This window comes from Pogona vitticeps, chromosome 2 (genome assembly GCF_051106095.1).
Source record: "Pogona vitticeps strain Pit_001003342236 chromosome 2, PviZW2.1, whole genome shotgun sequence".
Classification (NCBI taxonomy): domain Eukaryota; kingdom Metazoa; phylum Chordata; class Lepidosauria; order Squamata; family Agamidae; genus Pogona; species Pogona vitticeps.
The window spans coordinates 201,611,519-201,636,538 of record NC_135784.1 but is presented as its reverse complement, the minus strand read 5'-3'; the positions used below and the strand labels follow the sequence as shown (position 1 = coordinate 201,636,538).

Below are 25,020 nucleotides of genomic sequence, written 5' to 3'. Positions count from 1 at the left end.
GTCCCATAAGTGAAATCAGATCATTTCTGATCATTACAGCCGCATGTGTATGAGAAGCAGCCAAACTATTGATAAAAGATAATGGACACCAGAGATGGAACTTTTGTACTCACTGACATCAGCAAAAAACACGTGGTGGTAGAACATTTTGTTGCTATTCATTTTCTTTGCTGTGTGTTTTTGCAAACCAAGGCATTTTCTATGTTAAAAGGATCTGTATGTATTACATTCTGGTAGATAGATGTTTATTGCTTTCACAGGTTACTTTGCATCCTAAGAGACATCTGAAAGATAACACTTTAATATCTTTAATACAAACTTGAAAATAAAGTCAGAGGACAAGTAGCTGTAGATGTGTCGAATATTATAACAGTGCAGGTATTTTCATTATGCCACTTATCCAGAGGGAGAATGAAAATGTAGAGAAGACATTAATCGCTTAAGGGACTAAATTTGTGCATTCCCATAGTTATCTCACAATATACAGTAGGTCACTATATGCTACATTAAATTGTACTGTAATGTCTAATTAAACTTTCCTTCTGGTTTTCTCCAAGGTAAGCACAGGGGCTCTTGATTGGAATTAGGCCCATTGCACATAGGTGGATGACTTACCTAATGTTGCTGTATAATCATGCGCAAAATGAATCATAGAAATGACTGTGACTAGTTGATGGTGCCAGTTGCATGTCAGTCGCACAACTGATTGCTTACCCATGCAGTATATAGCACATGCCTAGCACCTTGTATATAAGCTGCAATTAGCCACAGCAACTTCCACAATTTTTCTCCAGTAGGAATTTGGCCACCAAATCTCAATGACTAACTAGTCAATTGATAGTGCATGAAAAAAAAAGTCTTGGCTATAATACTGTACTTTATATAGTTCTGGAAACACCATGAAGCGAGAAGTGTTCCACGTTTCTTCAAAAGGTGGATAAGGACATCCATAGTAATCTAATAAAAGGTCTACACCTATCATACATTTGATATTTTAGCTTATAAAAGTAAATTGCATTAAATCAGTTTCTATTTTATTTCCTATGGACAGTTCTAGGTCCTCAGTTGTCCATAAATGGAAAGATCTATATTTTGCAAGAGAAGCAAACAAAAACCCTTCAGAATCTCCTTTAGTGCTTCAGATAGGTGGGCTGCTTCAGGGCAGTTCATTCTGGACTTAGACCTTTTACTTCAGCGTCCCAAAGCGGTGGGTGTATTCCTATTGAATGACTATGAGGACGGTCACCACCAAGTTCAGGAATTCTATCAGAACAGCTGGCCAAGTTCTGATCAGCACCTTCCAGCACATACTCATTGAGTAGGGGCAATAGTAACTGTGGGGCAAGAGGGTCTTCAATGGCATTTCCCATGATGCAGGTCTTGTATTCCCTATTTGACTCCTGCATATGTACATATCTTCTGAGGAAAACTCAGCTCAGTGCTGCAGCCTGAAGACAGACTGTGATTTTAAATTATGCAACAGGTTGTAGATGAAGGAACACTTTCGCCATTACAATTTGTCATTGCGCCTGTAGGAAGAAAAAAAAATCATATTTAGCTTTCAAGTGGGACTGGAAAAAGACATGGTGTTGTAGCTGCAGATTAAGGGTCAAAAGAAAAGCTGGCACCCTAGTTGTGAAGTAAGACGACCAGAGGAGGTGGGTTCAGAATGTTTTGGATGATGCATATTTTTGTCAATAGAAGAATATATCAAATGTATGATGCTGGAGTATGTGAGGATGAATGTAGGACTGAGGAACGTTGGTTTGGGATGAACTTGTATTGAGAAAGTCTGGGTAGCAAGCAGTTGGTCCTAAGCTATCTTCTCGCTGTAATGTCAGTTTGATGGACAGATATAGGCTTAATTCAGGATGCCTTGGCATTTTGTATTTCACTTTTGCCCAAAATCTGAAGTATGTACATCTTCTAGCCAAGAGCTAGAAAGGAAAGATATTGTAGGATGCAGGATAAGCATGATTTCTTCTAACCTTTGCTGTCAATCGTTTTCTCTTCTTCTTTCTTTTGCTCTTCTTCCAAAGCTTTCATTTTTGCATCATACAGATCAGCCAGGGCTTTCCATTCTTTTCTGTTGTTCAACAGCCGTTCATACATTGGCTGGATTTCTGCATGGAAGCGTGAAAATTCCTGAGGAAAGCAATTTTTTTAAAAAAAGCAGAAGAAATTCAGAAACTGAATTGTTGCCAAGAAGGGAGAGCGCTTATGTCCTCTCCACAGCCCTCAAGTGTTCCCTTTGGTCAAAACTACCATTCCCTTGTTCGTGTACATATATCTTCAACTCCCAGTCTCCACCCATTCTCATACCTTGAAAATCAGAGATGTAAGCACAGTTAAAGTTTTAAGCCAAAAAATGTTGAGAGAAATTTGGCTTCAGTGCCCATGACAACACTGGGTAATTATAAGTTATTTAAATTTTCGATATAAAACCCCATGAAAGAGTGTTACTTATTCACTGTAAAGAAGGGCAGGCAGTTTTGTGTTTCCCAGATGTTAGATTGCCACTCTCATCAGCCATAGGCAACAGTAAAGGATAATGAAAGTTGTAGCAGAACATCTGGAGGGACACAAATTGCCAAGCCCTCTCTGAAAGGCAGCATTTAAACAATGGTTCCACATTACACTTAGCGGTTGAAATGCTTAGTCCATAGTCATGCAAATGATATTAAATAATACAAATGATATACCATAAATGAAATAAAATCAGTTACGAAATTGTACATTTTGTGAAAACAAAAACTTACCGTATTTTTTGCTCCATAAGACGCACTTTTTCCCTCCATGGGAGGAATGTCTGTGCGTCTTATGGACCGAATGCAGCAATTTCGTCGCCACTGGCCCCTTGGGGGGGAGCGTTGCAAGGGTCCGGCCTTCCAGGACCCTTGTGAGGCTCCCCCACCCCCCCACGGGGCTAGCGCCAGTGAAATCGCCAGCTTCCAGGTGGGGGGAACGTCGCAAGGGTCCTGGAAGCTCACTCAGACCCTTGCGATGCTCCTCCCACCCCCGCACGGGCCAGCACCGGCAAAATCGCCAGTTTCTGGGAGTGTTTTGAGGCTTCCCAAGCCTCAAAACACTCCCAGAAGCTGGCGATTTTACCCCCCCTGCCCCGTGGGGGTGGAATGGGTGGCAAGGATCCAAGGGAGCCTCCCAGGATCCTTGCCACGCCCCCCCCTTGCACAGGGCCATCACCGGCAAAATCGCCAGGTTCTGGGAGTATTTGGAAGCTTGATAAGCCTCCAAACACTCTCAGAAGCTGGCGATACTAGCCCCCCTGGCCCGTGGGGGGGTGGGGTGGGGTGAGTGTGGCAAGGGTCTGAGGGAGCCTCCCAGGACCCTTGCCACGCTCCCCCCCAGACAGGGCCATCACCGGCAAAATCGCCAGTTTCTGGGAGTCTTTTGAGGCTTAGGAAGCCTCTGAAGAGTCCCAGAAGGTGGCGATTTTGCCCCCTCTGACCCCCGAGGGGGGCAGGGTGAGCCTCTAAAGCATCCTGGAACACACCCTAGGACCCTTTGGAGGCTCACCCGCCCCGCCCCCCCGCTGGGCCAGAAGGGGGGAAATTGCCAGCTTCTGGGAGTCTTCTGAAGCTTACCAAGCCTCAAGTCCCAGAAGCTGGCGATTTCCCCCCTTCTGGCCCAGTGGGGGGGGGGCAGGGCGAGCCTCCAAAAGGTCCTAGGATGTGTTCCATAAGATGGACCTCTCCATAAGGCTCACCAATTTTTAGGAGAAGAAAACAAATTATTTTTTTCCTGTTTTCTTCTCCTAAAAATTTGGTGCGTCTTATGGAAAGGTGCGTCTTATGGAGCGAAAAATACGGTATATGTGTAGCCTGCATAATAAACTTGTCAACTGCCCAGAAAGTACTTGAAGTGCTATGGGGCGGTATATAAGCAGCACACTTTGCTTTTTAAATATATTTTTTGTGAGCCAATCATTTTAGAAAACCTTTGCACTGACTGCTAGAAATGAGTCTTCAAGCATTATTGTACAATGACTCCAAACGTTCTTAGAAGGTCCATTTCAGAAGGTGATGCTAGGAGCCTTCTCAAACTTTTCAGCCTTTTGGTCTATAGTATTCCACAAGGTTTCACCTTGTCCCTTACGTTGTTTAGTATTACATGAAGTATCTGAACAAGGTTCTTTCAAATCTGAGGTGCTGTGATAATCAATGTGTGGATGACAAACAACTATCTCCCCATTCGGTTCAAAAGACAGTTCATTTCTTAAACTGATGTGTGGTTAACAGTTATAAGCTAGAGAAAGCTAACAAACTTTAGCATAACCAAATTGAAGCTTAATAAAAAAGTGGGGACAGATGTTCTCCTGGTGGTTGGGTGTATGTGCATAACTTCAGAGATGGATTTTCAGCCTGTTCAAGACACATCTGTGGAAAACATACTATGAAAATTGGGACATTACAATTATGTCCTATTCCCATCTCTTTCAAAGACGCATACTGACTGTTAGAACCAAACCATTTGTAGAGACAGCTGCCTTAAACAGCAGATCCTGGAGGTGGCAGCAGCAACATGTTGGGGGAGGCAGCCCCTGAGCCATATGGCTTGCCCTGTGTTCCCTAAATTATCCTGCTGCCTTTAAGCTTAGTAGTGAATATTCTTCTATTGCCACTGTTGAAGAACGATTCAACTGCCAGTCCAGTTGGTTTTGTATATCAGATAGATGTGAAGTTGCATCTCACTTTAAAAAAAAAAACTTTTCAGCATTGTATTCTCGAAGGCTTTCACAGCCGGGATCTGATGGTTGTTGGAGGTTTTTTTGGGCCGTTTGGCCATGTTCCGAAGGTTTTTCTTCCTGACATTTTGCCAGCCACAGAGACTGGCGAAACATTAGGAAGAAAAACCTTCGGAACATGGCCAAATAGCCTGAAAAACCTACAACAACCTTTTAAGCATTCTCTCCAATGAATGTGCAAGTTCATGTTTGTTCCAAGAGGAGGATGTGAGATGTGAAAGTCACCCACCTATTCCACCTTCCCAATATATGTTTACCTTTAAATAATTTCTCCTTGCTGGCTCCTTTTGGAGAAAACGGTTGTAAGTAGTGAAAAGAGACAAATTCAGGTGGGAAGAACAAGTGGATGTCACTACCGTCTCCCATCCCACCCTATCAATATAAAATAAATTTAATAAGCACACATTTTGTGTGTTCAAAAGCAATTCATTCTGCATCTGTAGCAAAAGTTGCAGAATGAGGCCAAAGCAAATGGACTTCTGAAAACAAGGTAGTATTTATAGCATAGATTTCCCATGGTTCCTTCTGCATGGGGGAACATTGGAACCATAGGTCTATGTCTATGAACTGGAGGATAAATCCTCAGTTCTATCACCAACCCCAAATTCCTAAGACCAGGCTGGTGTAAATGCAAGATATACAGTATTTGTGGTGTAGAAACACCCTTATAGGTTCCTGTAAAGTACATCTCCTAAAGATGCCTGGTGATGGCCCTGAGCCCCTTCCCACCCTATGTAGATGAGTGATTATGATGAAACCTTTGATGATTCTATTATGATGCATACATGGTGCCCTTAGCAATGGGCCAAGCTCAGCAGTCAGGGACTATGAAATGGAGGAAGAATGGATCTAATGGGAGTATCTTGATCCTCCTTGAGAAGAAAGATAATGAGAACAAAATAAGATAATTTACATACAGTGGGATCTTGACTTGAGAACTTAATCCGTATTGGAAGGCGGTTCTCAAGTCAAAAAGTCTGTAGGTCAAGTCTCCATTGAGCTACAGTGCATTGAAAACCGATTAATCCCGTAACAGGCCGTTTTTGTTCCATTTTGGTTTTTTTCTGGTCTGTAAGTCAAATCTCAGTCTGCAAGTCAAACCTAAATTTTGTGGCCAGAGAAGTCTGTAACTCAAAAAGTCTGTAAGTCAAGCCATCTGTAAGTCAAGGGTCCACTGTATTTTGTTAGAACTTGTATAACAAAAAAAAAGAGCTACAGCCAAAACAGTCACTCATCTTCCCACTGAGTTTTCTGCATGTCAGCTAGCCAGGTAAGCTCTCCAATCTTCTAATTTCTTTCTCTGAAACTAGGAACAATGAACAGAATGATCACAACTTAAATGGCACTTTTGCTCATATGTCCATACTGGTCAAAGGACAGACCTAAAGGATACAATAAATATATGTGATGATCAAAGATGTTGTGCTCCTTTTAAAAATACATGGAATAATAGCAACATTGCCATTTTCCAGTTCTTGAATAAGAATGCTATATTCTGAAGAAGGGTGGAACAAAGGAAGCCAATATCTGAGGTAAGTATTTCAGAATTTCTATTGGTAAAGTCTGTCACTTCTTTATGTGCTTTCTAAATAATATTTTTCCAAAGCTTAATTACAACAAGAAAATGCTAATTCTCTTTTCAAGTGATCACCTCCAGCCTGCAAAGACACACACTGGTAGGAAAAAGAAGACTACAGAGAAACTACAGCTGTAAGTTGATGTCTGTTTTGGCAACTGACTAGAAGAAACTACGGAAGTTTTAATTTTTGTTAAGTTTAAGACATAATCAAATATATGAAAACACCAACAATATTCTGATGTGAGGCAAATCCTTTAGAGAGAGAGGTAGGTCGTTTCCTAGAAAGGAAGAAGGTAATGCCTTACTCTTTTTCTTGCTGGCTGGCCTCTTCAAACCAACCTCTGGGATTGATGGCAGTGTTTAAATGTTTATTTGACCATGTGGTGGCTCCCTTGCAGATTTAAAAGAGATTTTCCAAGGTAAAAAGAACTGCCAATCAAATTTTAAAAGAAACTGAACTGAACAGCATTAAGAAACTAAAAGCTTTTAAAGGGATCAATAAAGCAACATATTGGCAACAAGACGTCTAGTGCGAGGTAAGTACCATAGCTTGGTTCACTGCTTCTGTTTCAGTATGAAGGTGTGAAACATCATAGATGAACACTAGCAATTTGGAGATAGTCATGTTTATTGTTAAAAAGCAGACTCTTTTCCACTTTTCAATGGTTTCCTGATCTTTCCAAGCCGGTAACCAAAAACAATGATGGCCTTTAGACATTTATGTGTTCATTGCTTGTTCTTTTTGCAGGCTGAAATGAAATGGAGCTATAGATGTCCCTCCCTTTTTAGGAAGCTGTTCAGAGCATTTTCAAAATCGTCGTTCCTGACAGGCTTAAGAAAGCTCATCACAGAAAAGTCTGATGAGTGGTAAGAAAACAATATTTTTGTAGAGGAAGAATTGCTAATCCAGTTTTCTGGCTAGCCATCTCATTCAAGAAAGGTATAGCTGACAGAGAAAGAGATGGCTGAGGTGTAAGATCCAGATCAGGAATGTCATTGGCTAATATGGCTGAATAAAACCCTGTTGAGAGGGTAGAATGCTTGTCCACACTCCGCAGTTGACCAAAATCATTGCATGGCAGAGGCTGAGACCACAACTGTTCCCTCGGGAAAGTGCTAGAGAGAGAACGTTGCTTAACAGCACATGGAGCTTTTTCCTCCATGTAGCGATCGCCCTGCTTTGGCTCAGGTAGAAGATTATTGGCATGTACCAATGAGACCTCTTGGGAGGCAGAGCCAGAGAAACTAGAAGGGAGGGTTGAGTCAGAGTCTAGAGAGTTCAGTCAGAGAGACAGAGAAGAAAAAAAGTTTTTGTAGTACTGTATGAGGCAGAGAGAGTATTTAAGGAGTGATTAGTCAGAGTGTGACCTGCATTAATTAAGATAGAAGAGGTTAAAGTAAAATACTGAAGCTTGGGGTAACTTTTAGAATGTGCTTAAGAACTATTCCTAAAACAACGTGTAATCAATAAACCTGTTTCTGTTTCTAAGTTCAGTACTGAATGGACCTCAGTCTTTCATAGGAAATATAGGCCAATAAAGAGATCAACTGGTGGCAGCGTGTTAAAGGGAGTGTTGGGATACTCGCGTGAGCTCTGTGTTTGGTGAAACAAACAGGGGCCATGGGGTAAACACCACAATTAGTGTCCAGTGACGGGATACAAAATAATCCAGTGAAGCCAACGTTTAAAAGTGAATATTCTGGAGTTGTGGGTACCTTTTAGTCAGAGGTCTGTGGTGAAGAAGTGGGTGACCTACTAGAGTTTTTGTGGAAAAGCTTAGGGGCGGGGCTTCTGTACCTAGATCTGGGGAAAACTAAAGATAGGGAACTGACTCTAAAGAAAAAAAATATTTTTTGTTTACCTCAGGATTTGAAAGACCCAGTGGGCTAGTTTGAAATCCAAGGCTCTGAGAGATAAAGGAGCACTGGTGGATAAAAATTAGAAGCCAGGGTCAGAGCAGATCTGAGGTGATAGGAAAATAAAAGCAGAAGGCTTGAAAATAAAATTATTTTGGTGTCTGAGAGCAAGAGTAGCTCAGACATACACAGTAGCTAAAAGGTTGTGAGCTAGAGAACTGCTGAGTGAAGCGCAACAACATAGTTACTGGAATTAACAGCAGAAAGACAGGTTATTTTTAAAACAGTACAGACATTAAAGACTAATTCACTCAGACTTAAACATGCCAACCAGGCGTAGCCAAAAAGGGAGTCAGGAGGCAGAAGGTTACCTTAGGAAGTGGAGGGAAATGGACACCCTCTAGCTCCGGTGGAACAGGATGAGACTGATGAGTGTGCCTCAGAAAGACAAGATTTTGAAAACTGGAAATTAGAACAGGAGTACAGACTCAGAGAAAAAGCCATGGAACTAGAGATTAGAACCAAAGCTGAGCAAGAGGCCAAACAAATGGAATTTGAGCAAGAAAACAGGCAAAGGGAAATGGAATTTCAAATACAGATGAAAAAATTAGAATTAGCTTCTCAAAATAACAATAATAATAACAACAACTCTAGTGAGGGAAATCTCTCAAAAAACGATCTAAAGAAATTTCCCCAATATAGGAAATTAAATTGCCTTGAATCTTTCCTGATTTCATTTGAGGAGTGTGCTGGGATTTTGATATTAAGGATGATGAAAGTTTTGAGATCACAAATAAGTGGAAATTTAGCTGAGCTTTATTCTCAGATGCCTCTGGAGCAAGCTAGAGATTTGGAGGCATATAGAAAAATGGTATATTCTAGATTTGGCATAAATGCAGAACACCTGAGGAGAAAATTTCATTCCCTTACCAGAAAGGCTGAAGAATCTTATGCCCAAGTGGGGGCTAAATTGATTCACTGTTTGGGCAAATGGATGGAACGTGAGAATGTCACTTCTCCAAACCAAATGAAAAATGTGGTTGGTTTAGAACAATTTTATTCTATTTTGCCTGGGGAATTGCGTTATTTGGTTAAAAACAAAACTCCTAAAAATGCGTCTGAATTTGCTGATTCCATTAGTGAGATTAGACAGCCTAAGTTTTCTGAGGTAAAATTTTACAGGCAGAACTGAGACAACAGTAAGAAACCCTTCAATAAAAATTACAACAATAAAATGTCAGGGAAAGATGGCCAGCTTAGTACCTCACCTAAGTTGCCAGGGCCTAGTCCACAGAAGCAAATGAATCCTGAGAAAAGTTTGAAAGATCTCCTCAGTATGATCGAAGGACTTACAGACAGTGTTATAACTGCAGCGAGTTTGGCATATTCAATCAAATTGTATGAAAAACAATAAAAATAAAAATGGAAAAGATGATAGTCAGACCAAAAAGGTTTGCTCTATAAAACCAACAGAAGCCACTGAAGGAGGCTGTAACAATGGTCCTGTCTCCATGGCAACTGTGTTGTGTGTTTAATTGTTTAGTCATGTCCGACTCTTTGTGACCCCATGGACCAGAGCACGCCAGGCCCTCCTATCTTCCACTGCCTCCCGGAGGTCTGTCAATTTCATGTTGGTTGCTTCGCAGACACTGTCCAGCCATCTCATCCTCGGTCGTCCCCTTCTCCTCTTGCCGTCACATCAAGGTTTTTTCCAAGGACTCTTTTCTTCTCATGAGATGGCCAAAGTACTGGAGTCTCAGCTTCAGGATCTGTCCTTCCAGTGAGCACTCAGGGTTGATTTCCTTTAGAACTGATAGGTTTGTTCTCCTTGCCGTCCAGGGGATTCTCAAGAATCTTCTCCAGCACCACAAATCAAAAGCATCAATTCTTTGGTGGTCTGCTTTCTTTATGGTCCAACTCTCACTTCCATACATCACAACAGGAAAAACCATAGCTTTGACTATTCGGACTTTTGTTGGCAAGGTGATGTCTCTGCTTTTTAAGATGCTGTCAAGGTTTGTCATCGCTTTCCTCCCAAGAAGCAGGCGTCTTTTAATTTCATGGCTGCTGTCTCCATCTGCAGTGATCATGGAGCCCAGGAAAATAAAATCTGTCACTGCCTCCATGTCTTCCCCTTCTATTTCCCAGGAGGTGATGGGACCAGTGGCCATGATCTTAGTTTTTTTGATGTTGAGTTTCAGACCGTTTTTTGCACTCTCCTCTTTCACTCTCATTACAAGGTTCTTTAATTCCTCCTCACTTTCTGCCATCAGAGTGGTATCATCTGCATATCGGAGGTTGTTGATATTTCTTCCGGCAATCTTAATTCCGGCTTGGGTTTCATCCAGTCCAGCCTTTCGCATGATGTATTCTGCATATAAGTTAAATAAGCTGGGGGACAATATACAGCCTTGTCGTACTCCTTTCCCAATTTTGAACCAATCAGTTGTTCCATGACCAGTTCTAACTGTTGCTTCCTGTCCCACATATAGGTTTCTCAGGAGACAGTTAAGGTGGTCAGGCACTCCCATTTCTTTAAGAACTTACCACAGTTTGCTGTGGTCCACACAGTCAAAGGCTTTTGCATAGTCAATGAAGCAGAAGTAGATATTTTTCTGGAACTCTCTGGCTTTCTCTATAATCCAGCGCAAGTTAGCAATTTGGTCTCTAGTTCCTCTGCCTCTTCGGAATCCAGCTTGTACTTCTGGGAGTTCTCGGTCCACATACTGCTGAAGCCTACCTTGGAGGATTTTGAGCATAACCTTGCTAGCGTGTGAAATGAGTGCAACTAGCACAACAGAAAATTCTGATCTGCCAGAAGCCAAAGTCATTCAGTGCTTTCTTATAAAGGCAGATAATATTTTACTACAGAACTCTGGAAATAAAATTCGTATTAATGAGACATCTTATGTTGGAATTGTAGATACCTGTTTCCACATAACCCTGTGTCACCCTGATGTGGTTCCTAAAGAACAAATACTTCCAAATCAAACTGTTACAATCAAGGGAATAAGTTCTATGCCAGTGATTTTACCTATGGCTAAAGTAAAGATAAACTATAGAGACTGGGTTGGAAATTGGAATGTAGCAATTTCTGATCAAATACACACATCTTGTTTGATTGGATTAGATCTTACTAAGCATGTGCAGAGTGCTTTTGTAGTAACACGTTCCCAAGGAGAGCAGTTAACAATCTCTGAGGGGAAAAGGGAATCCCTGACTCCTGAAAGTAACTTGGAAGGCCCCAGTTTAAAGGAAAACTCTCATGTGGATGAAATGGTAAAAGTTATATTTATGAAAAACCCCAATAATTCATCATTTGTTAAGGAACAGGAGGATACCACCCTTTTGCAGTGCTTTGAGAAAGCTAAGGGAACTCCCTCTTCATTAACACCTGAATGCCCAGAGATATATATAACAGACAACAATCTGTTTTATAGGGAAGTTTTGTTAGCACCTCAAAGGGCTGGAGAGCGAAACCTTGAACAACTGATTGTGCCTGAAAAATATAGAGGCAAGATCTTAAGCAAGGTGCATAGTGATGCTTTTGGAACTCACATGGGGATATTGCATACCAAACAAAGGGTTGCAATGAACTTTTACTGGCCAGGAATGGGTCAGCAAGTTAAGTGGTTTTGTCAGAGATGTGATTTGTGCCAAGTGAGTGGTACTGGGGATGAAAAAACAAGGGCTAAGCTATGCTCATTGCCAGGGATCTTGACCCCTTACCAATGCGTAGGTCAGCAGAGATAGAAGGGCAAAGCTGGAGGAGTGCTCGTGAAAAGCAGAGGGGCTGGTGTGATGAAAAGGCCCGGGAAAGAGCATTTTGTCCTGAGGACATAGTGGGGATGCTGAGACCAATAGAGGGGAGTGAATTGCAGTTAGCATGGTCAGGACCTGCAGCTGTGTCACAACAGTACTGGAAAACTGAAGGGACTAGTACTGGGAAGGCTGCCCATGCAGCTGCAAAGGCAAGGAAAATCTTGCAAGGCAAACCCCTACAGGAGAAAATAGCAATTAAAAGGATAGAACCAGATTATGAAAGTCTTGACACCTCTGACAGAAACCAAGTGCCTGAGATTTCACCTAAAAGAAATTTGCATAGGAATCTTGAGGTGACCCGTGATAGTGGTTCCCCACCTATTGCAACTAAAGTACCTGTGGGCAAGTTTGTAGGTGAGAATGAAAGCCAGAGCAATAATATCTCAAAGAAGGACGCAGCCATAGATGTTCTGGAGATGGGGAAGAAACTGCCTACCCTTTCCTCAGCTGAGAAAGTGAAGCCACGAGCCAGAAAGAAAGCAGGCTTCACCTGGAAAAGGTGAACGGAGGAAATCCAATGGACGTCAGAGTGCCAGGTGACTGTCGATCATTGGAAGAGAGTGCGGACTTCAAAACCAGTGTTTGTTGCACCGAACTCAAATAGTGAATTCCTCGGCTGTGTGAGTGCATTGAGCAACGGACTTGGAGATGGACTGTGCCAAGTGGATGACAGTGAGAGTCTACATCCAGTGACTTTTACCACCAGAGGACTTCAAAATCGTGAGAGACATTTGTCTGCCATCGAGAGGGCATACCTGTCTATCGTATGGACCTGGAAGAAACGTAACCTATACAGATGGAGAAGAAAGTTTATCCTATGCACTGACCACTCTCCTTTGAAATGGTTGAGAATTTTGCAAATGAACAGAAGCAAACTGACTAGGTGGTCCTTGATTCTCCAAGGTTATGACTTTGAAATTAAAACATCAAAGGAACTTCAAATGTGGTAGTGGACGCTTTATTCAGAAGACCCAGTGATTAAATGTAAATGTTTATGGATTTTTTTTGTAATGTTTGAGTTAATATAGAGGAAAATGATTATGAATGTATGGTTTCCAGGACTGGATAAGGTGGTAAGTTTAAATAGTAAATGTATTACTTGATAAAAGCCCATATGGCAAGTATGTATAGTTATAAGTGTGGTAAGAATGTTAATAAATGTATTAAATGTCTTGTTTGTTTAAGAGGGTAAACTGATAAGTTTTCCCCTCATAAAACAAACTTTTTAAAGGGGGGAGGTATGTAGCGATCACCCTGCTTTGGCTCAGGTACAAGATTATTGGCATGTATCAATGAGAGCAGTTGGGAGGCAGAGGTAGAGAAACTAGAAGGGAGGGGTGAGTCAGAGTCTAGAGAGTTCAGTCAGAGAGACAGAGAAGAAAAAAAGTTTTGGGGGTTTGAGGCAAAGAGAGTGTTGAAGGAGTGATTTGTCAGAGTGTGACCTGTATTAATTAAGGCAGAAGAGGTTAAAGTAAAATACTGAAGCTTGGGGTAACTTTAAGAATGTGCTTAAGAACTATTTCTAAAACAACATGTGATCAATAAACCTGTTTCTAAGTTTAGTACTGAATGGACCTCAGTCTTTCATAGGAAATATGGGCTGATAAAGAGATCAACTGGTGGCAGTGAGTTAAAGGGCGTGTTGGGATACTCATGTGAGCTCTGTGTTTGGTGGAGCAAGCAGGGACCACAGGGTAAACGCTACACTTCACCATTAACTGTTCTCATTCTCTGGATTTACTCCTGATCGCCAAATATCTAAATAATTCCACAAGAAGATTTGAGATAAATGCCTCCTACTTCTCCTCTATTTGTGCCCTCTGCCCTCAAGCAGACTCCACTGATCAATGGAGAGCCTCTGGGTTTCCATTCTCCAAACAATCATCCTATTCTGAGATCAGGCACCCCATTAATGCAGGCTCCTCTATGACCAGAAAAACAGCTGCCGGCACAATAGAAGTCTTTGTGGTGACCAATGCCATGAAAGGGGATTTTTATTTACTTATTTCAGCATGATTTGCAGAAAACGGGAAAAGCAAGAGGGTGTGTTCAAAGAGAAAGCTCTGCCACTCCTCCACCCCTTTAGAAGGCATCAAGGATTCTACATAAAAACTTATATTTGAAATCATAGACCATAGCATGGTAGAGTTGGAAGAGATACTAAGGATCATCGAATCCAGCTACAGTACTTGCCAATGCAGGAAATCCATAGCTAAACTGACAGGTAGCCCACCCGGCATCTCTGCTTTTAAACTCCACAGAAATAATAATAATAATAATAATAATAATAATAATAATAATAATAATAATAATAATAATAATAATAATAATAATAATAATAATAATAATAATAATAATAATAATAATAATAATAATAATAATAATAATAATAATAATAATAATAATAATAATAATAATAATAATCAAATAAAACAATGGAAAAACATAGGAAATGAGCATAAATTTTTTGGGGGGAGCCTTTTTGAGATGTTGTTGAAAGCAGAAAAAAAGGAGTATGAAGTAGGAAATAAAACAACGTGTTTAGTTGACAGAATTAGCAGACTATCTGCATAGCATCCAGATTAGTTTGCCTGATTTGGAGAATTAGTGTAGGACAACTTTGTGAAACACAAAAATGGACTATTGTTCAGTAACTTTATCACTAAGAGCTCCCAGCTGTACTGAATTGAACCAGTAATGGGCAGAAAACGGCAAAGATGTAATTTTTCCACTTCCAGCAACAATAGTCACTTAATGTATTCGCGAAGGCTTTCATGGCCGGAATCTAATGGTCGTTGTGGGTTTCGCCAAAGAGCCCGAAAAACCCACAACAACCATCAGTCACTTAATGGCTTGGTACTACTTTGCAGTTGGTTTGCACAAAACAACATGTGAGCGTGCACACACACACACACACAAACTGCCACACATCAATCTTGCCAATGTGGAGCAAGACGCCACAGAAAACAATGGAATGTAACAATTCGGTAACAATCTCTTCGGGATTCTTTTCAAGAAAGAGTACCACAGGTGTACATTTATAAAGAAATGGCTGGTTAGAAGCAACCTTGATTTCCTAAGCTATACAGTGCTTCTACAATATTGCCCACCAGTTTCTTCAGAGCAAATAGCTTTATTTTGGCTGAAACTACAGAGCTCACCATCCTAATGGATCCTGGGTGTTAAATGCTTACCTTATATACAAATGTGCACACAAAGTCAATGAAGCCAACCTGAAGTTTTGGAAGCTCAGCTGCTTTCCTTCTGTCCATCATAGGCTAGGAGAAAAAAAGAAGAAGTAACTTTCTGAAGTAACATACATAGTCTCTTTGTCATGCTTTACTGTGGCTAAGAAAAAGAACCAGGACAACTTATTCTCACTTCAGCCCCTCTTGGGTGGGACAAAGAAAGCAGGTTTTAATTGCAAAGACTGTAGGGGAAGAGGTAGATGTTTTAGAAAGGGCTCCTAAAAACAAATCTTAGGTAATCTTGATTAAGTTGTCTGGGCCATGGTATACAGTGATACTGTGGCAGAGTTGTCCGTTCTGCTTACTATTCTTTAAGAGGTATCCACAGACAGGAACACAATGTATCCTCATAATAGCACTAGTCTCCCTCTCATCCTGCTGCTCAGCCCATCAAAGTGAGGAAAATCTTGTTATAATGCAACGGAAGGAATCCCTCTCTTTTTCTTCACCCAGCCTTCCACAGCTCCAAAAGAAAAACAAGCAAGCGCTCCACGTTGAAGGGCCCAGTCAAGATTCCCTTCCGGCCTCCCTTCTTCTAGTATGGTGGTTAGGCCTTGCCCAAAGCCGCTACACATTACCTGATGTCTGCTTTTTTAAAGTAACTTTTCTCACTGCAGAGGGCAATTCTGGAAGGGATGGAAGGCCACAAAACAGGCTTGACCTTCCTAGAAATGTAAGAAATGCCTTGGAAGCAAGGCAGGAGACTCAGTGCCTCAGCTCCATTCCCACTTCTCGCAGAAAACTTACAATAGGCTGTTGCTGAAGTACCGAAATTTCCAGGTCCCCCTGTTCCCAGAATTCAGCTGCTACAAGTAGTGCCACCTGTAACCAAGAAGAATAAGCACAAATCCTTTTTTATCATCTTCATTTTTAGCAGCTTCAGTATTGGACCAGAAGGTCCCTTGTCATTATCAATGCTCACTCTTGTGTTAGGGCATGTTTCAGTGACATTTCTTCCCAAGAACACTGTCCCTTTTACAGAAAGGGCAGCAACCCCAAATTCAATGGGGCTGTTAAAACACCTACAACAGCACTACAGATTCATGGCAAAAATCTTCTTATGCGTGTTTTGCTACTAGAAAAACTAGGTAGAATTGCTCTCAATACTTTTTAATGCTTGTTATGCTGAACATATAGGCAAATAAAATGTTACAGTCTGCCTTTCTTCTATATGTTATATGATAGTAAAAACTAATATATGTAAGATCTGTCCAAGACAAGGTGAGTGCGATAACTAGAACCAAGCTGAGGTAAAAGCAAAACAACACAATGGCTGAAATCCTGCTCCATAACTCACACTGAGTAACATTATGCCATCAGCCACTGAGATTTATCAGAAATAAAAGTTTTTGCACATCCCCAGAATCTGAAGATCCTCAGGTTTCTGTACAATCCCCTTCATTATGAAAAAAAATGCTTTTTGGAAATTAAAGACTCCCCATTCTCATCCTGTTACTGTACTTCCAACGGCTTCCCTACAATAAAGGAAATTCCATGGGAGCCTTAGGACCTTTGAAGAGAGGCTGGAATTTTTTTTTATTTCCCATAAATCACCATGGCTTATGACATCATCAGACTTATGTGATGTAGCTGTGTGAACAGGATTTCAGCCAATGGTTGCTTCCCAGTTCTTAGATCAGTGGTTTCCCAACCTTGGGTCCCCAGATGTTCTTGAATTACAACTCCCAGAAATCCTGGCCAGCACAGGTAGTAGTGAGAGGGCTTCTGGGAGCTGTAGTCTAGGAACATTTGGGGACCCAAAGTTGGGAACCGCTAGTTTAGATAATAAGCTAGTTAGGGCAGACTTCTGTTTTTTTGGTAAAGCACCATTATATATCTGTGGAGCCAATAGAATTATGCATTTTACTGTTAATTATTAAAGAATGGAAAGTATTTGTCAGTCACCTGACCTTACTCTGCACTTCCCAGGGTTTTGTGATAGCAGATAAGTCACAGGCAGTCATCATCATAGCCCTGTAGTAAAAGGGAAAATAATAGAAATAAAAAGCGAATCGGAGTTTGTTTCGAGAATTGTGTCTTAAAATTCTTTAAAGAGGTATCATTTACCCAGCCCCAGCCACCAAACTAACTGCTGTTTTTCAAACTAGAAGTGAGACGACATTGACAAGTCATGCGGGAAATGTTCCAGGGCTGGGACAGTCTGATTCACATTATTTCCCATTGATTTTATGATATAAAAATTGATGTGAATAAACTCAGAGGTTTTACTCCTCTAATCTAATTTTTTTCCCCTCTGCCACTGGATCTTCACTTTTTTGGAACTGAATGCATTTGCATCAGTTTAGGCAGTGTGATTGCTTGAAATGAAGAGGAAGGTTTTACAGCTACTGTATCTGAACCTTTCCAGCTCACTACAGCAGCAGTGAGAGAGGCAGGTCAGTGGGAAATGCTACTGTTTGAATCCTCTCCTAGCCACATCTGATGCCTGGGTCTGCTCTGGTCTGTCTGTCTGTCTGTCTTTCGCTTGCAAATTTGATGCTACTAGGTAAGCACAGAGGGGGGGAAAGAATGAGGGCTTGGCAGAGAGAGAGGAGGGAGTTTTGAGGTAGCTCTTCTCTATAAACTGTGCCCCCCATAAGCCTTGATGGTCATAACAGAGTGACCTTAAAACTTCCTCCTCACTCTTTGCCAAGTAGCTCTGGGTTTTCTTTTTCTTAACAAGCGGGAAACAAGACTAAAGTTTTAAAAAATTCCTCCTGTCTTTCTGCTGATTCCTTGCTTTTCTGCCTCTCTCCTTCCCCTGTCTTTGGCCAATTAGCAGGGGGAAAAAAGATTAAAATGATTAACAAGCTGCAAACAAGATTGATTTCCTCCTTTCTTGGTGCTGACTCCTATGTGATTGGCTGAAGTGAATTAACCCGGAGAAACCTGAGTTTCTGAGTGTGACTTCACAGAGAATCTATTTGCATTCCCCCCCCCCGCTCTGTAGCCACACCCTAATTAAAATTTCCAAGGACAGATTTGCCAAAATAGAAACAATTTGAGAAATAACAAGGAATTTTGCCATGCTAGCTGTTTGGGGAAAACAGTGGGAATATGAGGGAGTTAAGGTGAATATCTTGGATATAATTGGAAACAGCAGCACAGTCAGTCGTGTGGCTGCATGCCAGAGTTCTGAATCAGGTGGCTTATTTTACTCTGAATTAAATGAAATTTTGTCTGGTTAGAATTCAACTGAATAAAATTTTATTTAGTCAGAACTGGATCTCGTGCTCCATCGTGTAATCAGATAATATGGTTGTCTCTTTTGCCCTTGTGTGCAGGTCTTCTTAATCCTGGGTTTATCGTTCTTAGAAAAGATTTAGTAGCCATGTAAGCTTTCATGCTTATACTTAAATATATAAGATGGACTACAGAGGACATGCCACTTTGTCATTTAACTAGAACATTAGCTAAATGGTTATAAAGTGCTGCTTTCTCTCCTCAAGACTTGAGTCTAACCAAGGTATTCACTGGAATTACTATATATTACTAGTGTTTGTGTGCAATTTTTCCTTTGAACATGATCTCTTCTGGGTCTATTAAAGCAGAAAGGTCCCTTTTGCTACAGAGTGTGCTTTAATATGAAACATGTGGTAACTCTAGGACTCTGTCTAGCTGCCCAGAACATTACTGAATTGCTTGTCTTGGTACAATTGCTTCATGCAAGAAGGGTATACAGTACAATTTTTGCTTGTCAACCATATGCACTTCATTCAGGATAAATGGGGGGGGGGGTTTTGGGGAAAAATTGACTTACATTATTATCTCTTTTCGTGTTGCATCCAGAGATAAATATTCCACCCACTCTCTGGGGGTGTCATAGGTTTTGGATTCATCAACAATTTTCTGAAACATAGTTCTCTTTCTTCAGAAAAAGAGGTGGTGTTGAGGAAATGATAGACAGCAAAGGAAAAAAGTTCAAACCCATTTCTATGACTTCAGTTTCACATTCATTCAGCCACTCAAGATTAAGATGAAAAACCCTTCCATTTCACACCCAACCAACCCCCAAAGCAGGTTCTTTCTAGAAGAGGAAGAGATAAGCTATTTCATTTTCTCTCTTTTCCTTTGGGAATAGACTCAGAAAAAGCGGGGGGGGGGGACCTCATAAACTGCATTCACTGTATTAAAGAGAGGTTTAATTTTCCTCAGGATTGACTCTTCTGTCAGACAAAACAAAAGTCAGACTAGATGATATAAACTTCCAATCCAAAATGGATCCAACTGTGAGGAGAGGGTTAAACTTCCTCTTCTAGCAAGTATTTTAAAAATGAAATTCAGGCAGCCACCTCCACCTCCTGAGAAGATTTTTTAAAGGATATTGGGATAAATTAAATTTTCTTTCTCTTCATTTTAAAAAAAGCTGCTATGTGTTTTTGGGGGAAATGGGAAACATTACTTTTTTGGACTACAACTCCCATTATATGCCAGCCAGTGCTATTGCTCTTCTGGAAATTGTAGTCCAACAACCACAACACAACAGCATTTCCTTTGTCTCACAGGGCAGTGGTCCCCAACCTTGGGCCTCCAGATGATCTTGGACTGTCACTCCCAGAAGCCTTCACCACCACATCTGCCAGCCAGGATTTCTGGGAGCTGAAGTCCAAGAACATCTGGAGGCCCAAGGTTGGGGACCACTGTAATAGGGGATTGACTGACCTTTACCCCTACATGAGATTGAACTACATTGATGGGCGGGGCATGCATGTTTCCTTGTGAGTAAGAAGCCTCTGAAAGCTAGACATTATGCATTCATGGAGTGTAGCCATGGCTTCATCCTATAGAAGCCTATGCTTTGAGATTGGTGAAATGCTTAGAATCTCCTGCCGAAGATTTCTGCCAGGGTTCTCTTGCATCTCATGGAATCCAAGTGCTCCTTAAGACAGAGTCCTGGTGGTTAAGTGGTACCAAATATATGGTGCAGGGTTATTTGCTTGTCTCCTTTGATTTTGAGGCAGTAGAATTTGAGAACTGCTTTTAAAAGGCAGCAAGTTGCTGATTTATAATAACTCCTTGACTGTGGTTTTAGTTTGTTTGTTTGCTTGCTTATTTTGCTGCATTGGGTACCCACATGTTTTGAGTCAGCCTTTATGAGTCTTTGCCTGCATTCAAAAGGAGTTGATTCAAAAGCATGAACAGCAAGAGGGTTCTAACCATGACTCCATGCTTGTTGCTTTCTCTCTACTAAGAGAGGGACTGCCTGAAGGAGAAGGCTTCTTCTGCATGTGGAGTCTCCCACATGACTGGGGATCCTTTCAGTTGCCTTTGTATTTATTTGCACTTATCCTGCCTTTCCTTTTATAAGAAAGGCGGGGTAGGTGCAAATAAAGACAAAGAGCAGACTGTGGACCTATCCAGACAGGGGAATTTTGAGCAATCAGGTTTGCACTAAAAAGTTTCTTATCTTTAGTGTGATATTTGCTCTCTCATTTGAGCAATCCTTCAATTCACACTGGAGATGTTCATTCTCCTGTGAGATGGGTCCTCACAAGTCTTTCAATCCCTGGTTTATGGACAAGTAAGTTTGCCTGGTTTACTCATGAGTAAGGAAGAAGACGCAATGCCAGCGCAAGGGGGAAATGTTGGGGGAGACCCCTCTTTCCCTTGTCTCTTTCTCCACAAATTGGGGCTTTGCTGGGGGTGTGCTGCCTGTGGGGGGGTGTAACCTATTGAATTGACATAGCCCCATTCCCCACCTTTTCTCATGGTCATCATTCAGACAGCTGGAGTGGCTTTCCTTTTGTGTTGTTGTTGTTAATTAAAGTAAATGACATATCAAAAGAGCAATGCATCAGCCTAGTATAGTTTTAGAATTGCACTGTGCCAGTTAGGGAAATATTATTAAAAACTAGATGAAAATAGAGGAGGGGGTTTCTCCATCCTCCATTTTAATGTCGCAACCCACTCATGATATCACAAGGTTGTTACTTCAAGGTAACGCTGCCCACAGCTCCATTTGGGTACAAGCTACCTGTCCACATGGGCTACACAAGCTAATTAGGATTGCGCTGAATCATATTAAAAAGAACACAAGCCCTACTGCTGTGCCAGAAAAATGTGTGGCAGCTCGTAAAGGGGAAGGATGGGTAGGACTAAGTAGAAACATGTGTGGAGGTCGTCATTTGGCTTGAACCAAACCATACCAACAGCAGTCTATACGTTGATCTATATGCCTATGTGGACAGGCCCTGAGTCTTCTTCAGACTGTCCTTCTTTGTGGAAACAGTGGCCTGTAGGGAGCTGTTCCCACTGTCCAATGAACCCTTGCTTGAATGTCAAGTGACGCCTATGGTCTCTGAGATTTAATCAGCGGAATATTTTCCCCCAGACAACTTGCATCCATGGAGTGCACCGAGGGACATTTTAAAGGCTTCCATCCTCCTAGTTCAATGTAGGATTTAACCTGTATCATTGCAGTGACTAATTAGGAAATGTATGACTCTGCTTGTTCACCTCTGAAAGAGTCCTACAGACAACAACATTTCCCCCTTGTATGCATTTTGTCTGCCCAGATACCAAGCAGATAATTGTTTCAAAAGGTCACTAGAAGTAGCATATTTCCTGAGCAGACTTGGTGCCCTTGAGGTAAAATGGCAGGACTAATGCCAAGAACACTACCCCCCCTCCACCCTATTTGCTTGCCTTCTCTTGCTTAGGAGAGCATAAGAATGGCTAAAGAAATACATCAGCATTTTGAATTTGTATAGCAAACGTATGAATAACTTACTTAAAGTACAATGCTAGGTCGGTAGCTATAATGGCAATATCCATCAAGTGAATCACATGTTCAAACTGCCTTCTGTTGAGATTCTGATAAATATTCAGGGACTAAAAGGAGCAAATACCATAAATCAAAGTGAAAAGTAATATATATTAGTCATACATAATCTTGATAGCTCCACTTTTTTCCTGAACACTTTGCCCCAGAGTCTTGTATTACAGTGGTTTCCAACCTTGGGTCCCCAGAAGTTTATTTATTTTATTTATTGGATTTCTATCCCACCCATCTAGACCAAAGGTTTACTCTGGGTGGTTTACAAATTTAAAAACAATAAAACCAAAAACATATATTATATTATTCATCCAGGGTGGCGAAACTATAAGAAATTAAGATAAGGCAGGAGGGAAAGCCTGTCCAAATAGCCAGGTTTTGAGTTTATTCCTGAAAACGCCCAGAGAGGGAGCCAGGTGCATCACCACTGGCAAGTTGTTCCAAAGGCGAGGGGCCACTGCCGAGAAGGCCCTGTTCCTCGTTCTTTCCCTCCGGATCTCCCTCGGCATCAGGCCCCTCAGCCGCCCGGTCTGGCTGGAACAAGTGACTCTGGCAGAACTGGGTGGGAGAAGGTGCTCTGCCAGATATCGAGGTCCTAAATTGTTTAGGGCTTTATATGTCATCGTAAGAACTTTGAAACCAACACAGAAACGAATGGGCAGCCAATGCAAGGTGTCAAGCGTGGGGGAAATATGTTGGTACCTTTTCACCTCTGTAAGAAGTCTGACCACTGGATTTTGTACCATCTGAAGTTTCCGCAACAGTCTCAAAGGCAGCCCCATGTAGAGTACATTACAGTAGTCTAAACCTGAGACTACAAGTGCATGGACCTAATTGGTGAGCGCCCCCAAATCAAGATAGGGACACAGCTGGGCAATCCGCTGAAGGTGGAAATGTGTGGAAAGGACCACTGAAGACACCTGGGTTTCCATGGTGAGTACTGGGTCCAGATTTATTTATTTATTTATTTATTTATTTATTTATTTATTTATTTATTTATTTATTTTATTTCTATCCCGCCTATCTGATCATATTAGACCACTCTAGGCGGCTTACAGTAAAAACAACAATGTAATTTTAAAACTTTACAGCAGAAACTTAAATAAATGTATACCCAAACTGCGAACCTCACTCTTGGTGGTAAGAGTCACCCCCGCAAAGGAAAGGGAGTTTCCCAGACCCCTGATGTCTAGGACACCCACCCAAAGGACCTGTGTTTTGCCTTGGTTCTTGGACTAAAACTCCCAGAAACCTTCACCACTAGCTGTGCTGGCCAGGATTTCTGGGGGTTGTAGTCCAAGGACATCTGAGAACTCAACTGATCCACCCACCCACCTATCCATCTGGACTGAATTCAAGCTGAAGCATGTTGTTCTCTGTTAGTTAAATGGAGGCACTGCTGAGAAGTCCCTGTTCTTCTTGCCTGCCAGCTTTCAAAAGTGATTAAAGTAACTATTGTTCTGGCAAACTGCTCTTTTGAAAAGTTTTGTGCTTGTTTAATTTCCTCTGGGAACATAATGCAGTAGAGCCCATTGTTAAGTTTCTTATCTGAAAACAATAAGAACAGTGCTTAACTTTGATTATTTATCCTCGAAATTCATGGCATTACATTCTTCCTAATGCATAGACTTTAATGGAAGTGCTGTATATGGGAGCTGAATTCCTCACAGTGTAGCCTTGACAGGAATTGGACTTGATGATCCATAGGGTCTCTTCCAGCTCTGTAGTTCTAAGATTATTGCTATTATTATTAAAACAAACCAACTAACTGTAAACAAAATTATCTGGAATGGTACAAGTCAAGACCACAAACCTCTTCTGAGAGCAAAAACTTGCCAAATTCCAGATGGTGTCTCTCTAGAATTGATGAGCCATGAAGTTTTGCCAGGGGATTCTGAGATCTATTAGCAGAGTTTAGAACAAAATAGGGAATAATTAGACCACTGGCAATTTTAAAAAGGAAGTAATTTTGCAAGTGCATAATCAAAGCTTAAATTCTCCAAGAAAAATAAACTATTCCCCCCTTTTTTTGCAACCCTGAAAACTCTGTTTCTTTCTACATACTGAAAACTATGTACACAATATTTACATCCTTTAACAGTGACAGAGATCTTAAATATATTTTAATATTATGCCACATCATTCATTCTACAGTAGTTTACAAGGAGAAGCAATACTATCCCCCCCAAAGTACAGAAATAAAACAACAATAAAATCATTCTTAAAACTGCAGACACCAAAGAATTCATACAAATATACGAAATACAAAAGCACTTTTAAAACTTACATGTTACTAGTGTACACATTATTGTAAAGCACTGCCTATGTGCCTTAAGTGCTTTACACATACAATTAGTCAGATAAGGATTGGCTAATCTATGGAATTTATGTGGTGATATTACTAGCTTAAAATCAGTTTTAAGAAGTTTGAAGGAAGCTGTGGTGAGGAAAATCTCATAATTTAGGCTTTTTCGATTAAAGAGAAGTGAGGCTTTGAAATGAATTCTTATGGGCACACATTACACGTGGTTCAGTTCTTCTGGAATTGTATGGTAGACGAACTGCATATATTAAATACTCCCTCAAATTAAATGCTAGCACAAGAGAAAGAAGGACACCCCTACAAGCAGGCTGGGTAAAGGCTTCACTGCATTTTTTACTGATCCAATTAAAGGGCAGCGCATTGTGTAGTTTTGTTGAGATTAAATTTCCGACAGAGACAGGTCTTTTCCATTTTCTCCTTTAGGCACTGAAAACAACTGCTACCAAAACAACTGCTACCATTGGAGACAATTAAGAGGTAAAACAGTTAGTTTATTACTTTTCAGTGCATTGTAGGCTATTTTTCCAGGTTTTTTAGTTGGAACAACTGCAAGCCTAACAGGGAAGGAACTGAAAAAACTGAACCGAACAAGGAAGCACAATGGTTGTCTGAACGAGGGTAAACCAGTGTATCCTAAATGGAAGGACATTG

General features: G+C 41.0%; 1 protein-coding gene across 1 annotated transcript in view; it reads right to left on the bottom strand.

The window, feature by feature from the left end:
• Positions 1-230: 230 nt before the first annotated feature.
• The window catches only part of PDE6B (phosphodiesterase 6B), a 42,707-nt gene continuing 17,917 nt past the window's right edge, over positions 231-25,020 (bottom strand). The window contains exons 15-22 of the mRNA XM_072991942.2: positions 23,860-23,947; positions 22,002-22,102; positions 19,032-19,139; positions 17,182-17,245; positions 16,019-16,093; positions 15,218-15,301; positions 1,989-2,145; positions 231-1,529 (exon numbers count right to left, since the gene is read on the bottom strand). Of these exons, the coding sequence (XP_072848043.2) occupies positions 1,468-1,529; positions 1,989-2,145; positions 15,218-15,301; positions 16,019-16,093; positions 17,182-17,245; positions 19,032-19,139; positions 22,002-22,102; positions 23,860-23,947 (739 nt within the window). The 3' untranslated portion in view covers positions 231-1,467. The remainder of the gene's footprint in view (positions 1,530-1,988; positions 2,146-15,217; positions 15,302-16,018; positions 16,094-17,181; positions 17,246-19,031; positions 19,140-22,001; positions 22,103-23,859; positions 23,948-25,020) is intronic.